This window comes from Fulmarus glacialis, unplaced genomic scaffold, assembly GCF_000690835.1.
Source record: "Fulmarus glacialis isolate BGI_N327 unplaced genomic scaffold, ASM69083v1 scaffold4480, whole genome shotgun sequence".
NCBI lineage: Eukaryota > Metazoa > Chordata > Aves > Procellariiformes > Procellariidae > Fulmarus > Fulmarus glacialis.
The window spans coordinates 1-21,330 of record NW_009188202.1 but is presented as its reverse complement, the minus strand read 5'-3'; the positions used below and the strand labels follow the sequence as shown (position 1 = coordinate 21,330).

Genomic DNA, 21,330 nt, shown 5'->3' with positions numbered 1-21,330 from the left:
ACTGTAAGCCTGCATACAGCTTCTTCCTTACAGTTTGCATATGGCTAAAAGTTGCTCTGGAAATGACTTGCTTACATCCAATGTAGCTGCCGATACTCCTTTTTTAAAGATATAAGCTGGAGGAAGAGCAGGACACAATGAACCAATAGCTCAATACCAATGTTTATCTAAACAAATGCAATAATAGTCTTGCAATTAAATTCACCTAAGCTTAAGCTTTTATGCATTCTGGGTAGCTACTGGGGAAAATGGAGAAGGTTTTTATTCCAGCAAATACCATAAGACAAAATTTTCAGAGGGGATTGCCCAAGTATTTCCATGTTAAAATCCCCTAGCACAAAAAGCAACCAATTCTGTAGAAAGCTATCAAAACATATTAGTGCTGACAAAAATCACTAGACCTCTGTGAGAAGTTACCACAGAAAAGTTTTATACAGTAAATTAAAACTTTAATAGAAACTGCATCAGTATTGAAAATATTAAATACAAATAATAAACAGAAATTCAGAAAGTCACACACCTCTGCAGCTGCAGAAAAATGTGCATTAACTTATTTGAGAAACAATACAATTGTCTTTAGACAATGCTTCATCTTTATCACGTTTCCTCATCTTTTCTACATCAGCAGCTGTAATGTTTTAATAGTAGTGATTAAGGAATTGCACTTGAGACTGTCTTTGGTCCTATAACGTACTCTTATACTTTAAACTTGCATACAGTTAAGAAATCTGCAATCCCTTTTGTGTAAGACATTTATGAATACTGCAGCAATATAACCAGCATGCTCTTGCTTGCATAAATAAGGTCTACAGGCTAGGCCTCAGAATTTGAGAGGCATGTATATTTTTCCCTAGTTCCACAAAGCCTAGCTGATCTCCATAGATGTTTCACTGTACTAATCTGCAGCTTCTGGAAATGTCCCTGACAGCATGATCTTTAGAAACTCTTAACTGTTTTTACGTAAACATAACAGTATCTATGTTTAGCCGATAAGGCACCACCGTAATAGTAGTTTAAAAAAAATTTAGGAAGGAAGTAACAAGAAAGCAGGCAAAGGAATGCAAGATGGCAGCAGATGCGAAGAGAACAAGGTGTATTCAAATTTACATACAAATTGGACATAAACCCACAAGAAATCATGCAAGTCACCCCAAAGCAAAAACAAAACGAAAAAACCCAGAAAACAACCCCCCAAAACACACACCCCACAGAGAACATAAAAAGCTTCAAGTTTACTAAACTTTAAGAGAGTATATTCATATGCTTAGAAGCCTTCACGTTTACTCTAGTTCAGCAAGGTGGCGCCTGTGATTCAAGGCATCATAACTGACTAAGTGTCTTCCTAGGCCACTCCAAAATAGGCAAAATCCATTCATCTCCTCTATTAGAAAACTGATTGACACTAATATATTTTACATAGCTAGTAGAATAGTCACAAATGATGAATGATAACTTGCTACGTACCAGTGACTTAAAACGGCAACTGTATAAACATACTGTGATATCTTCATTTTCTAGGAAAAACAAACCTTATTGGACATCTTGGTTCTCGACCTTTTGCTGGAGTCAAATCCATCATTCAATCTTCATAGGCAGAACAGGCTACCCCAGCACTCGTACTTGCATAAGTAGTACCTTCACATCAGCTGGGCTCAACTGAAGCACCAAGGATGTTTATGACCACAGATGAAAAGAATATACTCACTTCAACAGTTTGCCAATCTGGCTTGGCAAGTAATGAAGGCCATTACAGGAAATATTAAGCTCTGTCAGAGTAGAGATCTCGCACAGTGATACAGGAAACTCTCCCAGTCTGTTATGAGACAGGTTCAGGCTCTTCAACTGAGAAAACCTACTGGCAAGAATACTAGTTAATTCACAAACTTCCATGGTCTCAAAGCAAAAACATACAAAACCAGTCATAAAGAATTTTTAAATCTTGATGGCAATACAGTCAGCTAACTCATTATGGGAGTTTCTGCACAAATTTGGTTTTAAGTCACTGGTATTTTGTATCTCTGTGATAATGCTGAAAGTGATCAAATACCACAGTTTTACTGAGAAACTGGTAACAACCTTCTACCCTGATTCCTGACAGGCTTCCTCCTAGTGACTGTTACTAAGATTAAGGAGACTAAAAACACTCAGTTCAAAAAATTTACCTTCAAAGAATTATTTAGAGTAACAGTCTACAATTACGCAGCTTGGGAAAACAGGAGCTGAAAACATTAACCGGAACTATTCTGAGAATAAAACAGAAGAGAGGAATACTCTTTTCAAGCTAGGCACAACAGGAGGCCTAGCAGAGCTGTAAAAGGGAAAACCAGGAAAGTGCTGACTTCACGCTGGGAAGCCCCAAGACCTGCACCCAGAGGTCCCTTAAGAGATTCCATGCCTCAAGTGCCACCTGCTTGGCAGACTGTACCATAGGTACAGCCACGCAAGTACTGACACAGCCCTCACAGTCACTACGGTCCCACCTGTGCTTAACAGATAGTTGCCTATTTCAGCTCCTTCTATCATTGCGCTAGGTCCAAATAGAGAGAAGAAATTGAGCATGGGCCGGGGTAATATGCAAGAGGTTCTTCTCAAAGAGTTCCTACCTCTTTCTACAGGAAACAGAAGTATTTTTTGCCAAGTAATAACCTCCCCATCCCAAACTGGAACCATCAGAAATTCATTCAGTGGGGAAATTAATATCATACTTTTATGAGACAATTGTGAATCTAATGTAATGTACCAGAAAAGTACTTCTTGGAAACATATAGTTCATTCATCTGCTCCACCTACCATACGTTTTGCTAAGCAATAGTAAGTAGCTCTTATTTTGAAGCAAATGTTTTAATATAGGTAACAAAATCAAGGTTAATTAGCTTGAGGGAGAATATTACTGCTAGCTTGAGATGTCTTGAAGGCTGAAAGGTTTTGAAATTTTTTCTTCTTTATCGCGACTCCTTTTTCAGATTCAGAACACTTCAAATGATCTGTGTAGGAACTATGCATTATATCTCTCCATTTTGCTTTACAATCTGGGGGGTGGTGTTGGTGTTTTTTTTTTTTAAAGAGGGAGCATATCTGAAACTTGGACATGAGTTGTTTGCTTTAAGAAAGCACCCTGTCGTATAAGTAAGGGCATATGCATTTTATGTTTGCTGCAGCCACGAACACACTCTCTTGTAATGCAACTGAAAGCCAAAGAGAAAGATGCTGTACTGATAATAGCCTTCCTAAAGGGAACGTATTCTATGATGCAAAGATCTAATAATGATACAAAAATCAGAAACTTGCACACAGAACTTCACAACAATAACGGAAAAGAAGGAAACAATGAGGATAAACCTACAGATTGGAACTTTCTCATTAGTGGTTCAACTTTAAGAGATTTAGGACAGATTACAGTTCTCAGGTTTTGGAATCAGAAAACGCTTTAATGAAGCTGCTTTCTCTGGAGTTCTACAATGGCTTTTTCTATGGCACCTGTCCTTAACACCAAGCAGCTCTTTCTCTGTCATTAGCAGAGTGTGGTGAGAAGCTGCCCCAAGAGGCATGGCATTAAATGCAACAGCATAACCAATTTTTAGAATTCATCTCTCTGCAACAATATCAAAGTAAACACAAAAGGGGCATAAAAGTTTCCAAAAGCTGGAGGGAAACTGGTACATGACACAGCTTTGTCTAAGACTCCTCGAGCAGACTGTCATATGCAATGCAGAAGACAATACTTAAAAGCCTTTTGAGTTCCCCTTCTGCTCCTTCTCCATTGCCCCAATGTTCTCAAGCAGTAGGGATGTAGGAATGGAATGCAAACCCAACTCTCATTCAAGTTGTATACATGAACCATGTACTATAGGGAATAAGGATCCTGAAATCGTTACGGCTCCTCAAGTTTTGGTGTGTGCTCTCACAGGGCATATTGAGATTACAGCAAAGAGGTATGGAAACACAGCAACAAATCCTCAGTGGGATGACCATCCTCTGTTCAGCAGCCCAAACTGGTGCTGGCCTGAAATATTACCAGTTCAGTGCAACATCCTGCTCTGCTGCCAAAAGCATCCCAGTACAAGTCTGTATCAACTAGCTAGAATGGTGACAATAGACATGCACATGCATACGCATGCGTGCACACACACACGCACTTATCAACGAAGATCAGACTTGATAATGTTTTCCAGAAAAGGGAGATATTTGAAAGGCAGTACGTTACGTAAAAAAATAAGCTAGGAGACATAACAAAACAGGTGGGGTTATTTAATATCCTTTGCTTAACATTTCTTTTTTAGTTAATTATTTTTGTTCCATTATTATAGTTATAGCTAATTAGACTCCTAGAGCTTCAAAGATTTCCTCCGAAGAAGAGAGCTGATCATTGCAAAAAATTCCGCTGTTCAGAATTGTCAATCTCTAGGCACTGATAACACCTACTGCGAGTGAGCAAGTTTCTTCATTTGGGGCTGTGACCTGATAAACATCCTAAAAACCTCAGAAAGAAAATCTTTTCAAAAGGCAATGAGCAGCGTTATGTGGGCCACCTAATGCTACCTGTTTATTCAAGATTGTGTGAAGTGAGGGCTTCTTTTATGGCTTTTGTTTGTTTGAGGATTTCAGCTTCATCAGACATAGTCACTGCCAGGAAAAGAGCCGAGTTTCTGATATGTCAGACCTCTTGTTGACTACATGCAAGGTCAAATATTTTATACCCCAAAATGTTCTCTGTTTAGCAAGCAGCCTTATATTATTATTGCATCTTGTCCATACAAATGGCATATCGCTCCACAAGGCTCATTTCAGATCAAACTTAGCACAAAGAATCTGTGGAAGGGAGTTAATGAATACGGTAAATTGCTGGAAGCTTATGCCTGCCTGCGCTGCTCAGTTCTGCTTCCTAGCCCCTTTATTTGTTAGAGCTTCCTGAAGATCAATCTTTTTACCATCCCACAAGAATGGGCAATGCACTCCCCCTCCTCTCCATCCCTGGATGCACATGTCAAGAACTCCAAATGTAGAAGAAAAATAATTCTTTAGAGACCTGCAAAGAGAGTCAAGGCTCCCTGCTCCACTTGATCTCATAAAATTGTGTCGTAGGTTGAGGTAGATGATGTCTTGACTGTAGAAGAGGTGCTCAGGTACTTCCTCAAGGCTGTAGCATGAAAGATCAACCATGCTAAGTCGCATAGACACAACCTGAAAAGAAGGAGGAAGAGCTGCAGCCGTGCAACAATTTTTCTCTGGAAGTCTAATGGAAGGCCAAAGAATGCAAGTAGTAAACAATCTGCAAGAACATGAAAGAACCCCCTTTTACCCACCAGGTAGAGTCCATGCAGGAAACTGAGTCCACAGAGTATGAGTTTATGCCATTTGCTACTATTGTTTCTGCAAGCCCCCTGACAAGGCTGCATATCTGGATACCAACTAGGACACACAGAAAGCCCTGCTCTGTATGTGCTATGGGCACTGCCTAAAAGCTAGACCGGAAGAGAGCCAACCTAATGAAGAAAACCATATCTTTGGCTGAGGAAACTGCTGAGAAAGCATAATCTCTTAGTGCCTTCCAAAGATGCAAGCAGCAACAGGAAGCAGTTGACTTTCCAGTTCACACCTTTAAGGTTTACAGAACCTCTGCTTGGCCTAGCTACTTCTTCCAACTTTCTTTCTTTTGTTAGCTTGTTCAGGGTATAATATTGGAAACATAACCTGTTATAATGAAAAGGCTTCATAAATTATGGTTTTGCAACATTTCATAAAGTCTTTGGCAAATATCAATCTCCTTTCACTAAGTATGCTTTGTTTCGAGGTCTTCAGTGCTTCATTCCAGATTTTATGACCTGCTTTATTCTGAACTCACTTCATATTTCATAACATTATACATATATGAGGTCAAAGTGTGGCTCAGCATTAAGCTATCGCCATCTAATTGTACTTTAATGTGGAATAAGGAGGCAGCTCTGAACTAACTCTACTTTCCTTGCTGACCTATGATCTCTGTGTTAACTCAAACTTATCAGGGTAGCCCCATGCCAGTCCAGGACACAGTTTAGGCAGATCCAAGTATGGCAACAACAGGTGCAATTTATAGGTTTCTATGGCTGTAAAGTCAGCCAGTCCCTGGGGTTTGTTCTAGTGACCTGTGATTAGCTACTTCCAGTAGGCGCAGTGGAGGTGAAAAAATGCAGAACTACTACTCAACATTGTTGCACAGGCAGGGAGAGAAGAGAAGGCTAAAAGAAAACCTCTGTAGTCCAGAGCATGTAAGAAATGAAGAAAGCTGGAAAGTGTCTGGATACTTTCTCCAGCATCATAGCTTCATACCAAGCCTGCATCACAAAACCCTTCTTACCGCTGTACCCACCACCCGTCTCCAGAGCCTCACCGTGGACGCCTGTCGGTGCCACCGTTGGCACTCTGCCAGCGTTTCAAAGGAAACATGGTATGTCTGAGCTTGTGCTCCAGCAGATGTGAAAGCAAGTGTGTACTGCCGACGTTTCATCTCTTCCACCTGCAAAGGGAGAATTGAAAACAAAACAGTCTGCCTAAACTCCAGTAATTACAATGGATCTGAAGTCTAGGGTGACATATTAACTACTATCAGTAACATTACGTTTTGCTGACAACACAGTTGTAAAGTTATGGGACAGAACACAGAAGTAAATCATAGAATAGTTTGGGTTGGAAGGGACCTTTAAAGGTCATCTAGTCCAACCCCCCTGCCGTGGGCAGGGACATCTTCAACTAGATCAGGTTGCTCAGAGCCCCGTCCAACCTGACCTTGAATATTCCCAGGGATGGGGCATCTACCGCCTCTCTGGGAAACCTGTGCCAGTGTTTCACCACCCTCATTGTAAAAAATTTCTTCCTTATATCTAGTCTAAATCTACCCTCTTTTAGTTTAAAACCATTACCCCTTGTCCTGTCACAACAGGCCCTGCTAAAAAGTCTGTCCCCATCTTTTTTATAAGTCCCCTTTAAGTATTGCAAGGTGAAATCCTTCTTAACATCTTTCTGCAGAAGTAGATTCAAGAAGTAATACTTTCCAGAATGCCCATTCACAACATGGGCGACTAACGTGAAAGCAGAAAGCAGTGTCTCTTCGTTTTATTAGCCTTAAGACTACTACTTAAGGAAAGCAAGCAGAAAGGGGTTGTACAACTCTTTTTACATGTTAACGTACAAAAGCCTAGATCAACCTCTTGTGGATAATACCCATCATTATAACCCCTTCTTCCTTTCTAAGCCACAGGAAGCTAACCAAATAAAGTCTTACCTTCCCTCCAACGAGAGGCAAGATGTGCATCTTTCCTGTGTGGCTATCTTTCACAGAGGACACAATGAGGCACGTACCACAGAGAATTACCAAGCGCTCTGCCCATTTGTGCAACTGGGTCTTTCCTTTGCGTACGTTATAGACTCCAGAGAGCAGGATGCGATCTAACTGTTCCACTTGACATGGCTTTTCTGAAGAAAAAGGGGACATTAGCATTTACTTTCCATTTGTTCTTCATTCTCTGCTGTGAGTACAAATAACAACACAGCTGAAACATGCAAAATCTGTTATTGTAAAAAACAAGTAAAGACAAGACAAGTTGCACTTTAAAAAAAATCTCAAGCAGAGGACAAGCAGCTTCCTCAGTCGGTGCAGTAATGTCTGATAAGCAACCACTGTATGCCTTTCAGTACAATGTTTTAAGGTTGCCATGTAGCATGTTTTTAATCTACAGGTAATTACAGACCCTAGCAAACTTATACACTTGCCAAACATCCTTCATTCAGATACAATAGAAAAACAATTTCAAACTCTCGTTGAGTCAGCTCAAGTCACAGAAACCATCAAATAAGTGGCTTCTACTGGGCTTTAAAGGAAGGCCTGGAAAACCAGCTACAGCAGAAAGTTATTTCCCTGAAGATGATTCAAGTGAAAGGACTCGAGCACTGACTGTTATAGCTGTGCTGTGTGCTCTGCTAGCTATGACTCTAACCAGCAAAGTAGAATTCTACTTCAGCCTTCTAATGCACATACACTTACTTTTAGGTCATTCTACCTCCTTGTCCCTTTTATTTTTTTTTTTTTTCAAGATAATGACAAATCTCTCAGATGCTTTTCAAGATTCTGTCCACTGTTTATACTATCTTACTGGCTAGGAAAATTTTCCAGAGAGTCACTTAATTGAATACTTTAAACAACAGGAATAAGCCTGACCTGATGGACTTACAAGTTTCAAGTGTTAAGAATCTCCTCATATTAAATTTATATTTCATTTTATCCTAAATAATCCCCAAGACAGATCCTGGCCATGGGTCCTTTGTTTTACTTAGGAAAAGATCCATTTATTTTGAAGTTGCTACTGACATGCTGCTTCTGTCTCGAACTGTCCTGCAAGTGTCCTGATACCCATAAGCAACATGAACCTGCAGGTATTTATATTCCCTCACCCCCGAAGTCAGACAGAGGAACTGAGTAGGCAACATATACGCCAAACAATGACAAAAACTCTAATTAGATCCGCTGGAAAAATATTCTCACTATCGGTTATGCATGCCCCACTTCCAGACACAAACCATACTCCAAACTTATTAGGAGCAAAAAGTTAACCACTGACTAAAGTTGTTATACTGTTTCTCAGTTAGAAAGCAGGGTCTTCAGCTTGCCAAATTTAAAGCACTGTCTTGATGGCTATACCAGGCTGAATTTAGCTGAAATATTTAGCTGTTTATTTACAACAGTAGCTTTGTTTCAGGGACATGAAGTTTGGCATAAGATGTCCTTTAATGGTGAGAAACTCTAATCATCCACTGAAAAAATTGCTTGGATTTCACCAAGCTGAAAGACCAGTCCCAGACTTGTAAGGAAACAGTATTATGGGACCAAAAGTGGTATCCTACTGACTGCCACAGCAGCACTGTTCCAAGCACCAGATATTACTAAGAAGCTATACCAATCCTCCAGTTTCCCTATCCTCTCCAAAACATCTGTGACACCTATGTCCTAGTGCTAAGGAAACATCCAGGGGCAACGTTCAAGGACTTCTACTCTGAATCCCAGCTATTTCACAACTCCTCAAGCTATGTGTAAGAATGGTCTTAATCTCTAGGGATAGGCAAGTTTCTGTTACTCTTTGCAGCTCCTGAGCTTGGCCTTGAATGTCATGCTTAACTCCATGCTCCAATTAGCGAGCACAGGCTTTCCCATGGAGAGCAAGGATACAGGTCAACAACAGACAGAGCTAGCACCTCTAACAGCACTTTACAAGTTACACAAGTCCAGCTATAGCAATACAAGGAATCAAGACAATTCCCCACCAGAGAAAGTGTGTGATCCTCTACAATTCACACTTGTCACACCTGACATAAATGAACAGTTAGATGGCCCTGGAGCACTGCTTCCATTTGATCTGTTGTTGCAGCATGTAAAGACCCTGTAACATTTGGTCTCTGAGCTTGCCCCATCCAGCCTGGGTCACTGGCCTCCATTCTCCAAGTGAATTCTAACAAGAGGAAGCCCTCCCCCCATTCTCCCAGCCAATCTAACACATTCTCTCCCCTCAAACTCTTGGGCTCCTACAAGTATCTCAACAGCGAGACTTCAGGAAGCATGCTTCCCTCTCACTGCTGTTTAATGTGAGATTTCTATTAATTCACTTGTATTCCCATCACCCCAACTGGGCATAAGTACTCACCATGCACCAGGGAAAGAAACAAACCCAATGTATCACATGAGCAAGGCAGACAGAAATGTGGGAAGAGAGCAGATAAATCCAAGAGACATCCCCAAGGAGTGAAAGAAATACGAAGGCTGCTCTCAGCACACTCCAGAGGTCTGCTGCTCTCAGCAGGTCCAGAGGAGGGCCATGGAATGGTCAGGTGGCTGGAGCGCCTCTCCTACGAAGAAAGGCTGGGAGAGTTGGGGCTGTTCAGCCTGGAGAAGAGAAGGCTCTGGGGAGACCTTGTAGCAGCCTTCCAGTGCCTGAAGAGGGCCTACAATACAGCTGGAGGGGGACTTTTTACAAGGGCATGTGGTGATAGGACAAGGGGTAATGGCTTTAAACTGGAAGAGGGTAGATGTACATAGGACATAAGGAAGAAATGTTTTACGATGAGGGTGGTACGGCACTGGAACAGGTTGCCCAGAGAAGTTGTGGATGCCCCATCCCTGGAAGTGTTCAAGGCCAGGCTGGTAAGGGCTTTGAGCAACCTGGTCTAGTGCAAGATGTCCCTGCGCACAGCCTGGGGGTTGGACTAGATGATCTTTAAAGGTCCATTCCAACCCAAACCATTCTGTGACTCTATGATTCTAAGTAATGTTTCTCTGGCTAAAATGCATGACTTCGTCCCTTATGTTCTCAGCTGCAGGCTTTGCAAAATTATCACCTAATCCTCCATAGCATTCCCTCTAATTCCTCCCCTACCTTTAAGAACCAGTTTGTCAGCATTTGCTTTTACTTTCTTAAAACAGGTCTCCTGAACACTCTTCAATCCTCATACTTCTTCCTTCATAGCCTCTTTCTAAGCAGGAGTACCCTCCCATGCTGACTGAAACTATTCAATTCCATTTTCTACCTACTTGCTTTCATGGAGTTGAGTCGCTGTTCCTGAATCTTCAGCAATTCCTGCTTGACATACCCAAACTGAACCGCTCATTTTTTCCTCAAAAGTTCTCTACAGCCCTATGCTTGATGCCTCTCCTCCTTCCAGCTGAAGTAACTTCTGACTCCCTACTCCTTGCCCTATAAATCCGGACTATACGCATGTCATACTTCTTTCCATCTCCATTGTACTTCTACACTGGTTTGCCTGTTCTGCACACAGCTCCCAGACAGAAGGGGTTTGTCTCAGGTAAAGGCGTGGAGAAGCTGAATTCTTATGATTCTATTTTTTGACACTGAATAAACAAATGATGGCTAGCAGCTTAGTCAGGCTACCCAGCTCCACTATGGAAGAACAATTTTCCATTAAAAGCACTTTGATTTTTTTCTGAAGTGCAAAAGATACACAGGTGAAATATTTAAAAGTACTGAAATAATTTCATTATCAGCTTTCCTTCGCCTTATTTCTTTTATATTTCCTCTTCACTTCAGTGAATTCCTTTTCTGGCTGCTAACACTATACGCCAATGGCCCTATGACTATCATCCTGTTGCTCCTTATGCACATGGTATCCTGCCCAAACTGATGCAATAGGCCACTCAGAAGTCTTGCTTCTGCGATGACATGCACTGGGTTTCTAACGGCAGCCTGCATTATTATTAACCAGCTGGTACTTTCACTCTCTATTTACAGGCTGTGGAGGTATTTGACCAGGACCTTCCTTGCCCATGTCCATACACCTTTTGGAAATACAATCTTGAGGCATATCTAGACGGAACTGCAATATGTTTCTGATCCCATTAGGAGCTCTAAGGCATTTGTTGTAACACTGGAAACTAAAGACAACAGAGCAATCTTGTGTCTTCCTGTGGGGCTGTCTTTTCTCACGCCATAGATAGGATCAAGAGAACTACAGAACTGTGTTCTTTTCCATTAATCTTGAAAACTCATTGTTTTAAAAAATGCTTACTGGTACTTTGGGTGTTTGATGTAGCCATCTATAAACCCAGCAGGTCAAGGACCTGGGCTTCAGCTCAGTTCCAGCTCATAGTTAAAGCTACAGGAACAGCGACAGTGTGCACACACACAATTTCTTACCACTGTAAAAGCGAATCATACAGCTGAGATCAGAGTTTGCTGCCTCTTCCTGCATTCTGACAGGATCATCAAAACCCAACCCAGCCAAGTAGTCATACACAATCTGAAGGGGTTTTTCTGTGGGCTCCAGCCTCCTGTCAAAATATACAAGAAAGTAGTTTGAGAACGCAAAAAAGATTAAACAAGTCTTATTGCAGCTAAAGTGTAAGGAATACTGACATACTGGTTGTTCTGTTCCTCTGAAAAGGTCTGGCAAACACACATCCTTGGGGTCTGTGCTTCCTGCTTGTCAAGTAGCACTAAGAACTGTAAGATTGAAGAATTACATTGCAGAAGGGAAACTGAGAGGAAAAGCAATAGGCATAAGCCATACAATCCATGGTGATCATTTCCATTCCATGATTAAGGAGCACCAGAAGGAAACAATGACAAGAAACAAAACCAGAAATACTGCACAAAAAGCAGACACCAAATAATTTAAAAAAACTACGTATAATGACTGAAAGATACAAAAGAACTCTACTTAAATTTCTCTTCCAAATGCAGCTGGGAGCAAAGCATATGAGAATCCTCCTGAAGAATGACTTCTAAAAAGAAAGAGAAAAGAAATTTCCCATTCTCTTTAGCTCTCATCAGTGCAAGATTCTCATGCTTTGGCAAATTAACTCAAACGGTACATTTAAAGAAAAGACGTTTTTAGAACTACAGCAATTCATAGGAAGGATTCAGTGGCTAACTTGAATAAAGGGCAGTAAGAGAAAGTTCTCCTGAAACATGAGGTTTAGTATATTCAGAACAGAAAAGATGTTTTCTGATCCTCTCATCTCACTTCTTCCAGAGACGCTGAATTGTTATTTTCTGCAATAAAAATGACAGAACTTCTTGCTAAATTAGAAGTTTTACTTTAAGGAAAAAAAATCCTAGTGTAAAAGATTAAGCACTGAAAATGTAAGATGGGAGTTAAAATAAATTGTTCCAGTGGTCCACCATTAAAAATCCTCACTTTTAATCTAGAAGTGCCTACCTTCAGATCACGGTCACTGGACCTCAACTTGAGATCTATTCTTTAAACAGGTGCTTATAAATCATGAGACTAACCATTTCAAACTTCCTTTTCAAGATCAGGCTCAAAGTGCTTTTAAAATTTTCTTGCAGTAGGGTGGGTCTACTTCGACTCAAAATAATTTTTACCACTCATTTTTTTTTTTTAGCTTACCAACTTTCTGTAAGCACTAGCACCACGACTGTTCGCTGTATCCATGCACTGACTACACAAAACCGTACCAAGGCTTCTTGGTTCTACTCAACAGTATTCGTATTCCTAGATCAAACCTGCTCTTGACTATTTGGCACATTCACTCCTATCCCTTCAATCCACGAGTCTCCTGAATTGCAGTTTTTGCAAGTTATAGCCTCCTTCCTCTCCTCTTCAGTATTTAGTACACTTGGCTTTTACATAAATATATCCAGCAATATTGAAAAGCAGTGTTTTCCAGAGAACACTGTATGCTAAACCGTCTAGATCAACCTGTTGCACTGACTTCTCGGTATTCATCACTCCCTCCAGCTATGCCGTCCTGAGTTGTTACCTTTCTTTAGATTATTAACAGAGCAACTGAACAGTGCAAGTTTACCTTTCTTCATTCAGGCATACACTAACCCCTCATCCAAAAAAAAATGCTTACACTGAATAACAGTTTCCAATTTGTACGGTATCAGCCAATGAGTTTTATTGGTTTGCGCATTTCTTTTCTACCAATGACATCAAAACATAGAATCACAGAATGGTTTGGGTTGGAAGGGACCTTTAAAGGCCATCTAGTCCAACTCTCTTGCAATAAGCAGGGACATCTTCAACTAGATCAGGTTGTTCAGAGCCCCGTCCAACATCACACACTGCAACAAATGACTAACGCCGTTGGCGACCAAGCTTGAAATTTCAAAGCATCAAGATCAAGTTTGTTCGGTAAGACCTGTTTTCTACCAAACTGTTGACTTGCATCATATCATTTATACTGCATGTCTTAACGTGAAATATTTTATTACCGTAGGTACCAAACCTTTCCGCTTCTTCTCAACTGAAGAACAAAAATACTTCTGATTCTTTTTAATGATTATACTATAGTATTTCCACTATTACTGACAGCTTTACAAATACCATCTCATAATTAAGGCAGGACTGATTTCATAGAACATGCACCATCTACAAGTATCTAGTCATCCAGACTTCCTTTGTAGTCAACAGGACACACTTCAAGAAGTAAAATTACCTCAGGTATTTCAAGCACATACACTGCAACTCTATCACTTCACACATAGGACCTCTGGATCAGAAACAGGATTACTGGCAAAGTTATGGTCCAAACCAACGAAGTTTCTAGCCTGAAAAGACAATGTAGCTGATACACAGCTGATCCAGAAAACCAGTTCTTACCGCTCAATGTTTGCTAAGCCTGATTAGGGCAACTTTGCTCCCCTGCCTTTTTGTTTTACATGGAAATACATCAACTTGCTAGCCAGAAGGCTGTATATAAAATAACCCCCTTCCTCTCACTTCAAAAATTGTCTCTTGGAGCTTCTACTGACTAATAAACTGATGTCAGGCCTTGCAGACTCTAGTCAGCCCTAAATATAATCAGAAAGTTATTAGCAAATTTCAACCCATAAATAGGCTTTATTTAACAGATAAAGGAGGAAAACCTTGATCTGTATCTTCAAATCCACCCAAAAGGACTACTCCCTGATAGAGCTGGTTTGCTTGGAAATCTCTTCTTATTCCTTCCTTGATTGGACCAGTACAATTTAAATTTTAGTTTATGAAATATCAGCTGCCTTAACCGGTAGTAAACATTGTTTATTCATACCAATGTCTGTCACTGGTCATAATTTTAATTTATTTTTAGGAGTTATCCTAATTTTATGAAGCTTCCAATGTGATTAAAAGCAATGTCAGAGATAGCAATTTGATATGTACTGTAAGTATATTCAAAACTCATACATGAGAATAATATTCATCCATCAATTTAAAGTTCAAGACGTAATCAGGTGACTGTCAGCAATGCATTCCATTGCTGCTGCTACTGCTGGTTTCTTGTGGTTTTTTGTGGTGGTGCTTTTTTTAAATAGAAAAAACATTTGGAAAACTGCCTTTTCTTTCTGCCCTTTCTTTAAACCAATAAAGGAAATGAAATAAAGAGCTAGCCAGTGTAGTTTAATGCAAATTCAGATAAATTTCAGCAGAAAGCACAATCCCACCCCCTCCCACCCTCCCCAGGCCTAACTATTCTCTTCTGGTATCCAAGTCAGATGCTACGACACACATGTATGACAAAGACACAGTTTCTGCTGCGTTCCCAATTATTTGTAATGCCTTTTTTGAAGAAAAAATTTTGTGAAAGCCAAATTCACTTGAGCTTTCCAAAACAAATTGAACAAGTGCTCAGAATCCACAGGAGTTTAAGGTATGTAATGCCAAATCACTGAGCTCAGATGATTACTGCTGTTCAACTTGCCAACAATTCAGTACAGATATTTCTATCCCCTTATGCTGACTAGAAAGTGAGTTTAATCTCCATGGCAAGCATGGCATTAAATCACAGAAAACAGTAATGCAAGTATTTAAGACTCTAAATACATACTTTTTCCAAAGTCAGTCCATCCATTAGAACTAGTAAAATGGAAATCAGATTTCTGAGCTTTTTTTTTTTTTAAATCTTTTTTATCATTGACTCAATGTGGTTGGAACAAGCCCCTGGAGTGATCATGTAGTCCAATCCCCTGCTAAAGCAGGGCCACCTACAGCCGGTTGTCCAGGACCTCGTCCAGTTGGGTTTTCAGTATCTCAAAGGAGACTCCACACCTCTCTGGGCAACCTCTGCCAGTGCTCCGTCACCCTCACAGTGAAAAAGTATTTCCTGATGTTCAGAAGGAACCTCCTGTGTTTCACTTTGTGGCCATTGCCTCTGGTCCTGTGACTGGGCACCACTGAAAACAGCCTGGCTCCATCGCCTTCATCTTTTTCGATCAGGTATTTATACACATTGATAAGACTCCCCTGAGCCTTCTCCAGGCTGAACAGTCCCAGCTCTCTCAGATGAAAGATGCTCCAGTCCCTTAATCATCTTAGTGGTGTTTTGCTGGACTGGTTCCAGTGAGTCCTTGTCTCTCTTGTACTCCCAGAACTGGACGCAGCACTCCAGGCGTGGCCTCACCAGTGCCAGTAGAGGGGTAGGATCACCTCCCTGGGCCTGCTGGCAACACTCCTCCTAATGCAGCCCAGGTTACTGCTGGCCTTCTTTACCGCAAGGGCACATTGCTGGCTCACGGTCAGCTTGTTGCTCACCGGGATGCCCAGGTCCCTCTCCACAAAGCTGCTTTCCAGCTAGTCAGCCCCCAGTGTGTACTAATGCCTGGAGTTGTTCCTCCCCAGGTGCAGGGCTTGGCTTTTCACTTTGTTGAACTTCATGAGGTTCCCCTCTGCCTGTCCAGGTTTAGTTGTTCAGCTCTAATTGTGTCAAGTTTTAATCTCAAGACCACAGGGAAATTACCGGGTACCATTTCATGTGTCGTAGCAGCAGAATCCAAGTTTGACTCAGTATCACAAAAAGTGTAACTTGCCTCTGTAATTGGGATGACTTCACTTTTGATGATGCCATCCACTTTATATCTTCAATGAGATGAGAAGTCTTCTGAAATAATTTGGAGAGCCTATAAGCAAGGACCAGATCCCATGCTTTCCAAAATAAAATGGAAAATAGCTTCCAAAACAAACAAACAAAACCCCCAAAAAAGGAAAACAGCAGTCAAGAATGGAAATTCAAACAGTGCTGATCACCTGCACCACCACCAATCATTCTGACACTGCTCATCATCTTGGAACTCCTGGAAGAAGATCCTAGTCCAGTTAAGATAGAGCTCTTTGTACAATCAGCATGAAAAGCTGATTTATGAAACGCTTTTTTCTTTCCCTGCTTTGCGAAATGGACATGAGACAAGAGATTAGTTCAAAAGAGTGTAATGCCATCAATGCGTGTCTCTTTGCAGAGATTTCTTCAGTTCAAATGCAGGCTCTCAGTCTTTTTTAGGACCTCCTGTCAAGATCTAGAAGCTTAGAACCAAGCACTTCTATAAATATGTAACTAAGGTTTACATTATCATTTAATTTTTTTTTGCTACAGATAGCAGTGAACATGACACCAAACTTTCAAAAGAGCTTTCGGAGGTAATCTTGGAAATTACAAACCTGTGTATATGTCTCCTGTAACAGGCAAGCTACTAGAAACTGGAATAAATAATAGATTGCATTGAACAATGCTGACTTCCAACACAGTAAACCCTGATATATTCTATACCCTTCAGTGCAGAATCCAAGAAGAATATGAGAGATTTGACTGGATCTCCAAATACCTTGCCCAAGTTCCCCTTGACTACCCCTAGATTCCAATTCTTCTCCTATTAAAGCCTTATGCTTGCCAAAAAACAGCTTTTCCAGCATGTGACACAGGGCTCAGGAACCATAAATGCTCGAATGTCACTCACAAAAAGCATACTTCAAGTAGTCTGCATCTAGATTTCCTAGGGAAAAAAAAACCACTCAAACATTATAATTTGGTTGCTGAATGGACTGAGACTTTTGCAAGTACGCACTGAACAATACACTTGCGCATCAGAATTCAGGAAGAACCTTAATACAGTAAAGGGATAAGTGCTTTTCATATGACACAAATTATATCACAGCTCTACAGGTTGCTCAATACTCTCTGAGGTACAGTACTGTGGTTTACCCTCCTGCAAAAGCTGGATACTCTATCACACCATACTTGCCCCTTCTGGAGATGAAATCTGATTTTTTCATTATTTTTATTCTTCTCATTTTTCACTTCAGCAAGAATTACTGCTGCAGGGTTTCAAAACGCTAATCTGAAAAACCCTTAATTTTCTTTCTTCTCCACGTAAATCAAACTGATATGCTTCTTGCAGATATCAAACACAATGCCCTCGGTTTTGTCTCTTTTCTAAAAAAGCCATGTACAAAAGGAACATTGGCAGTAATATCTATTCAAGCCTAACCCCCTAACAAATGTATCTGTCTTGCCGTAGTACCATTCCTATCTGAAAACCAATCGAAAGAGTAGTCTGTACTATTGCACTATCTAGGTTCGCTTGCCACTGGCTGGAAGACAAAAGCCTTGCCAAAAAGTTAAGTCTTCCGAATTGTTCAAATTGTCTGCAAAACGCCACAAGTTGTTCAAAGGTCACTACCTGGCAAAAGAGTTTGAGTTTACAGAAAAATCTACACCTAAAAAGTCGCATGTACACAGGAGACAATGACTGACCACTCCGCAGATGAAGCATGGCTTGGTGTTAGACATTTCAAGTGTGAAGACCTGGTGGGAAGGGTGTTTGACTTCCAGCCCGCGGCCGAGATGCTCTGCTGGCGCTAGCCGTAAGCTGGGTCTGTGACCCAGGAAACACCAGCGCAGAGTCCAGGCATTTAGCTAATGACACTCACGGGGCTTTGTAAATAAAGCAATGAACAAACCAGCTTGTTGCCTACGGACCATATTCAAACCAGGAAAGGGAGTAATTCACTGAATGCCTTTGGAGACATTCTAGAGACCTGACTGAATGGATCCCTGGTCCAAGTTCTTGTCAAGAGCCATGTGATTCACTAACAAAATCTAGGATAGGCCAGGAAAGGGAAAACCAAAACCAGTATCTGGAACGGCGTTTCTATATGGAATTTCTTTACTAACACAATCAAGGCTGACAGGTTCCAGAGGCAATAGTAAAAGCTTGAGGTAGAAAAATGTGCTTTCCCTTTGAGAGAAAACAATGTGGCATGAAACACAAACTGGCATGCGATCCCATTAGAAATGTAAAAATCCATCTTGTAGTCAGTGCAATACACACTGAATGCTAGCACACATGGAGAACACCCTGGCTGTCACAGCAGCTGCTATTTGACACAAGCAGCCCATTTTATCCGCATCGGTATCACACATCAGGTACTGGATGCTTCCAACAGTCAGAGAAGCAGCCCCGTCACGCAAAGGTGCAAAGGGTGAGGAGACAGAACAGCCAACTAAAAGTAGCAACAGTTCCACAACTCCTGCTGCAACTGTAGCTCTTCTTCATAAGCAACAGTCAAGTCTTCAAACCTCTGTAGTTTAAATTTTTGTTGTGGGGGATGTCCAGACCAAAGAAAGTATCCGTGCTTTTTTTGTTTAATCCCCTCCTCTGCAAGAAGGTATAATTTCTGAATAGGAAAGCATGCTAACATAAGGAAAGATTCTAGCTAGGAGAACTCCAAAGATCCTTGCATTGTGGAGAAGAAAAGAAAGTTCTGACAGAAACTGACTCCCCTGTACACGGACTTGAAAGGGAAATGCAGAATGATCATGAGGACACCACCGAATATTTAAAACGAATACACAAAAAAAGCTTTCCGTTATTCTTCCATTTACTGTCCAGCTTTTGGTCTTCTGAGTCAGGTGCCAAATCAATCTTTGCCATGCTCAGCTTCTGAAAGAAAGTCACCTACTGATATTAAAAGGGTGAAGAATTCAGAACTTGAGACAAACGTACCTACGGTAAAATGCAATCAGATGCTTAACAGAGTAATTCATATCTGCAAACACATTATATGAAAGTAATCAGCAAACCTTGTTCAAGGAAGGAATTATCTCAACAAGGCATGGGGGTATCTTGAGCATTCTGTCATCTTCCTGTGGACACGCCAGCAGGTACCATTCAGGCCTGCTTCCTGTGACTAACACAGATGTTACTGAAGCAATACTGGTAACTCCCTTTTCGCTACTAAGAACAACTGAGCAGGAAGTAATTCAGAGATCTCTTCTGTGGCAAATATATTCTGAGAATTACAAGGAACAGACATGCTGTAATCAAGAACTCTTCATGAAATTTAAGACAAAGCTTGACAAAGTGCTAGACACAACAAGAGGCAACAAGTAAACATTTACAACTCGGTACTTGCTTCCAAAACACTGGTAGCAGGACCAATTTGCTAATCCAGTGCAAAGCCTGCCACAAATCAAAGACAGGTATGGCTACCTAGCACGAGAAGAGACAGATATTTAAAAGAATTCAAACACAAAAGCCAGTTCAAGAGCTAAAAAAAAGTCAAAACATTCCTCTCTGAACACATCTACAAGCTTTACCTAGCCTTTTTCATGATCTGCAGTAAAGGGTCTCCTTTCTAAATGCTGAAAAATCTGCACACTGTTAGGGTCCAAAACAAGCCAATTTCCTTATAAATTCTTCAAACGATGAATGAAGATTCTCAGCTGCCTCGATGGCTACGTTCAAGTGCCCGCCTATCCTCATACAGTATTCCTAACTAACCTATCCCTGGTTCCGATAACCCAGGCTGGGCAAGGCAAACAGGTCTAAGGGACTTTTTCAACAATCAGTTTTAACCACATCCTATTCTCTGCATCTCTTGCCACTAGCACTCCCTCCCTCCACCTGATCAAACGCATGCCATGTTTTTAAAATTTGGACATGACTTACAACTTTCCTTTCACTACAAAAAACCAGCTACTAGTCCTGTTCAGCATGTGTTGTCTCCACTGTTTAGCCTTCACGTAAGGAGACCACAGACGTTTTTTCCCCCTGAGAACAGGAGTGGCAACTTTGTAACTGAATCTTAAGTCCAGAAGAATCAATGCAGAGCATAAATCCTAACAAACCTAATGAGAGCTTATAAACCTAGAAGAGTCCCTAATACACCCAGAGCATAAAGTTCATGCACATTAAACCCTGAGCCGTCTATTTTCAGCCTAAATCGACTGCAGGCATAAAACATATAATCTGATGCTTAAGCCTTCTTTATGTAACCCTTACTACACTATCTTTCTGTCCAACTTTAATTATTTACCTAGCAACTCTTGTTAGCAAAAAAATTACTAACGTGTAAATATTACATGACATAACTGTGAAAATACCTGACATGTTTCACTGACTCAGAATAACTGTTTACGGCCTCTTAAATAGCTTAAGTTTTCTGGACGCTAAAATGTCCATAACACAGAACATAATAAAGGAGTATACGAACACTACCCTCTAGCTACAAAATGAGGACACATTTCTGGTTGGAGCAGCAGCCAACCCCCCCCCAGCTAAAACACCTATGGCTTAACTAAGAAATGTGTAAAAGGCGCACCACTACTTCATTTTTATGAATTGCATTACTCAAGGCTGTATCTAACTGCTACCTACCACCTCTGCCTGTTCCATATCTGCCCTGCTAACATACGTAGGCACACAGTGAATGGAGCCCTGCAAGACTAAAGCAAATGTTTCTCAGACAGATTTATCCTTTCTCAGCCCTCACCTGACCAGGTCTCCATGAAGTTGCAAAAAGAGGTTTTTCCTCCCTTCTCCATCACATATCTCAGACGCTGGGGTGTCCACTGTACAAAGGACCAAGCGCAAGTCTGAAGAAGCAGTAGCTGCTGAATCTCTTCCATAAATATACATGCAGCCTCGTCCGACGTCCTCTTTCAGCCAGTCCCTCTCACGGGAACCAAAGCGGCTCCTGTTCAAACAGCTCCTGCTCCCGTTGCGCTTCACGTTTCTCTGCAAGGCAGCCCAAACCAGAGCGTCAGCAGCTGCCTCCGAGTCGGCGTCTGACTGC

At 41.1% G+C, this 21,330-nt stretch overlaps 1 protein-coding gene across 1 annotated transcript in view; it reads right to left on the bottom strand.

Moving 5' to 3' along the window:
• Nucleotides 1–21,272, bottom strand: part of LOC104076710 (PH domain leucine-rich repeat-containing protein phosphatase 2-like) — a gene marked incomplete at both ends in the record, with an annotated part of 30,484 nt that extends 9,212 nt beyond the window's left edge. The window contains 6 exon segments of the mRNA XM_009577664.1: nucleotides 1,706–1,852; nucleotides 5,027–5,181; nucleotides 6,368–6,493; nucleotides 7,259–7,449; nucleotides 11,673–11,806; nucleotides 21,028–21,272. Of these exon segments, the coding sequence (XP_009575959.1) occupies nucleotides 1,706–1,852; nucleotides 5,027–5,181; nucleotides 6,368–6,493; nucleotides 7,259–7,449; nucleotides 11,673–11,806; nucleotides 21,028–21,272 (998 nt within the window).
• Between the last annotated feature and the right edge of the window lie 58 nt (nucleotides 21,273–21,330).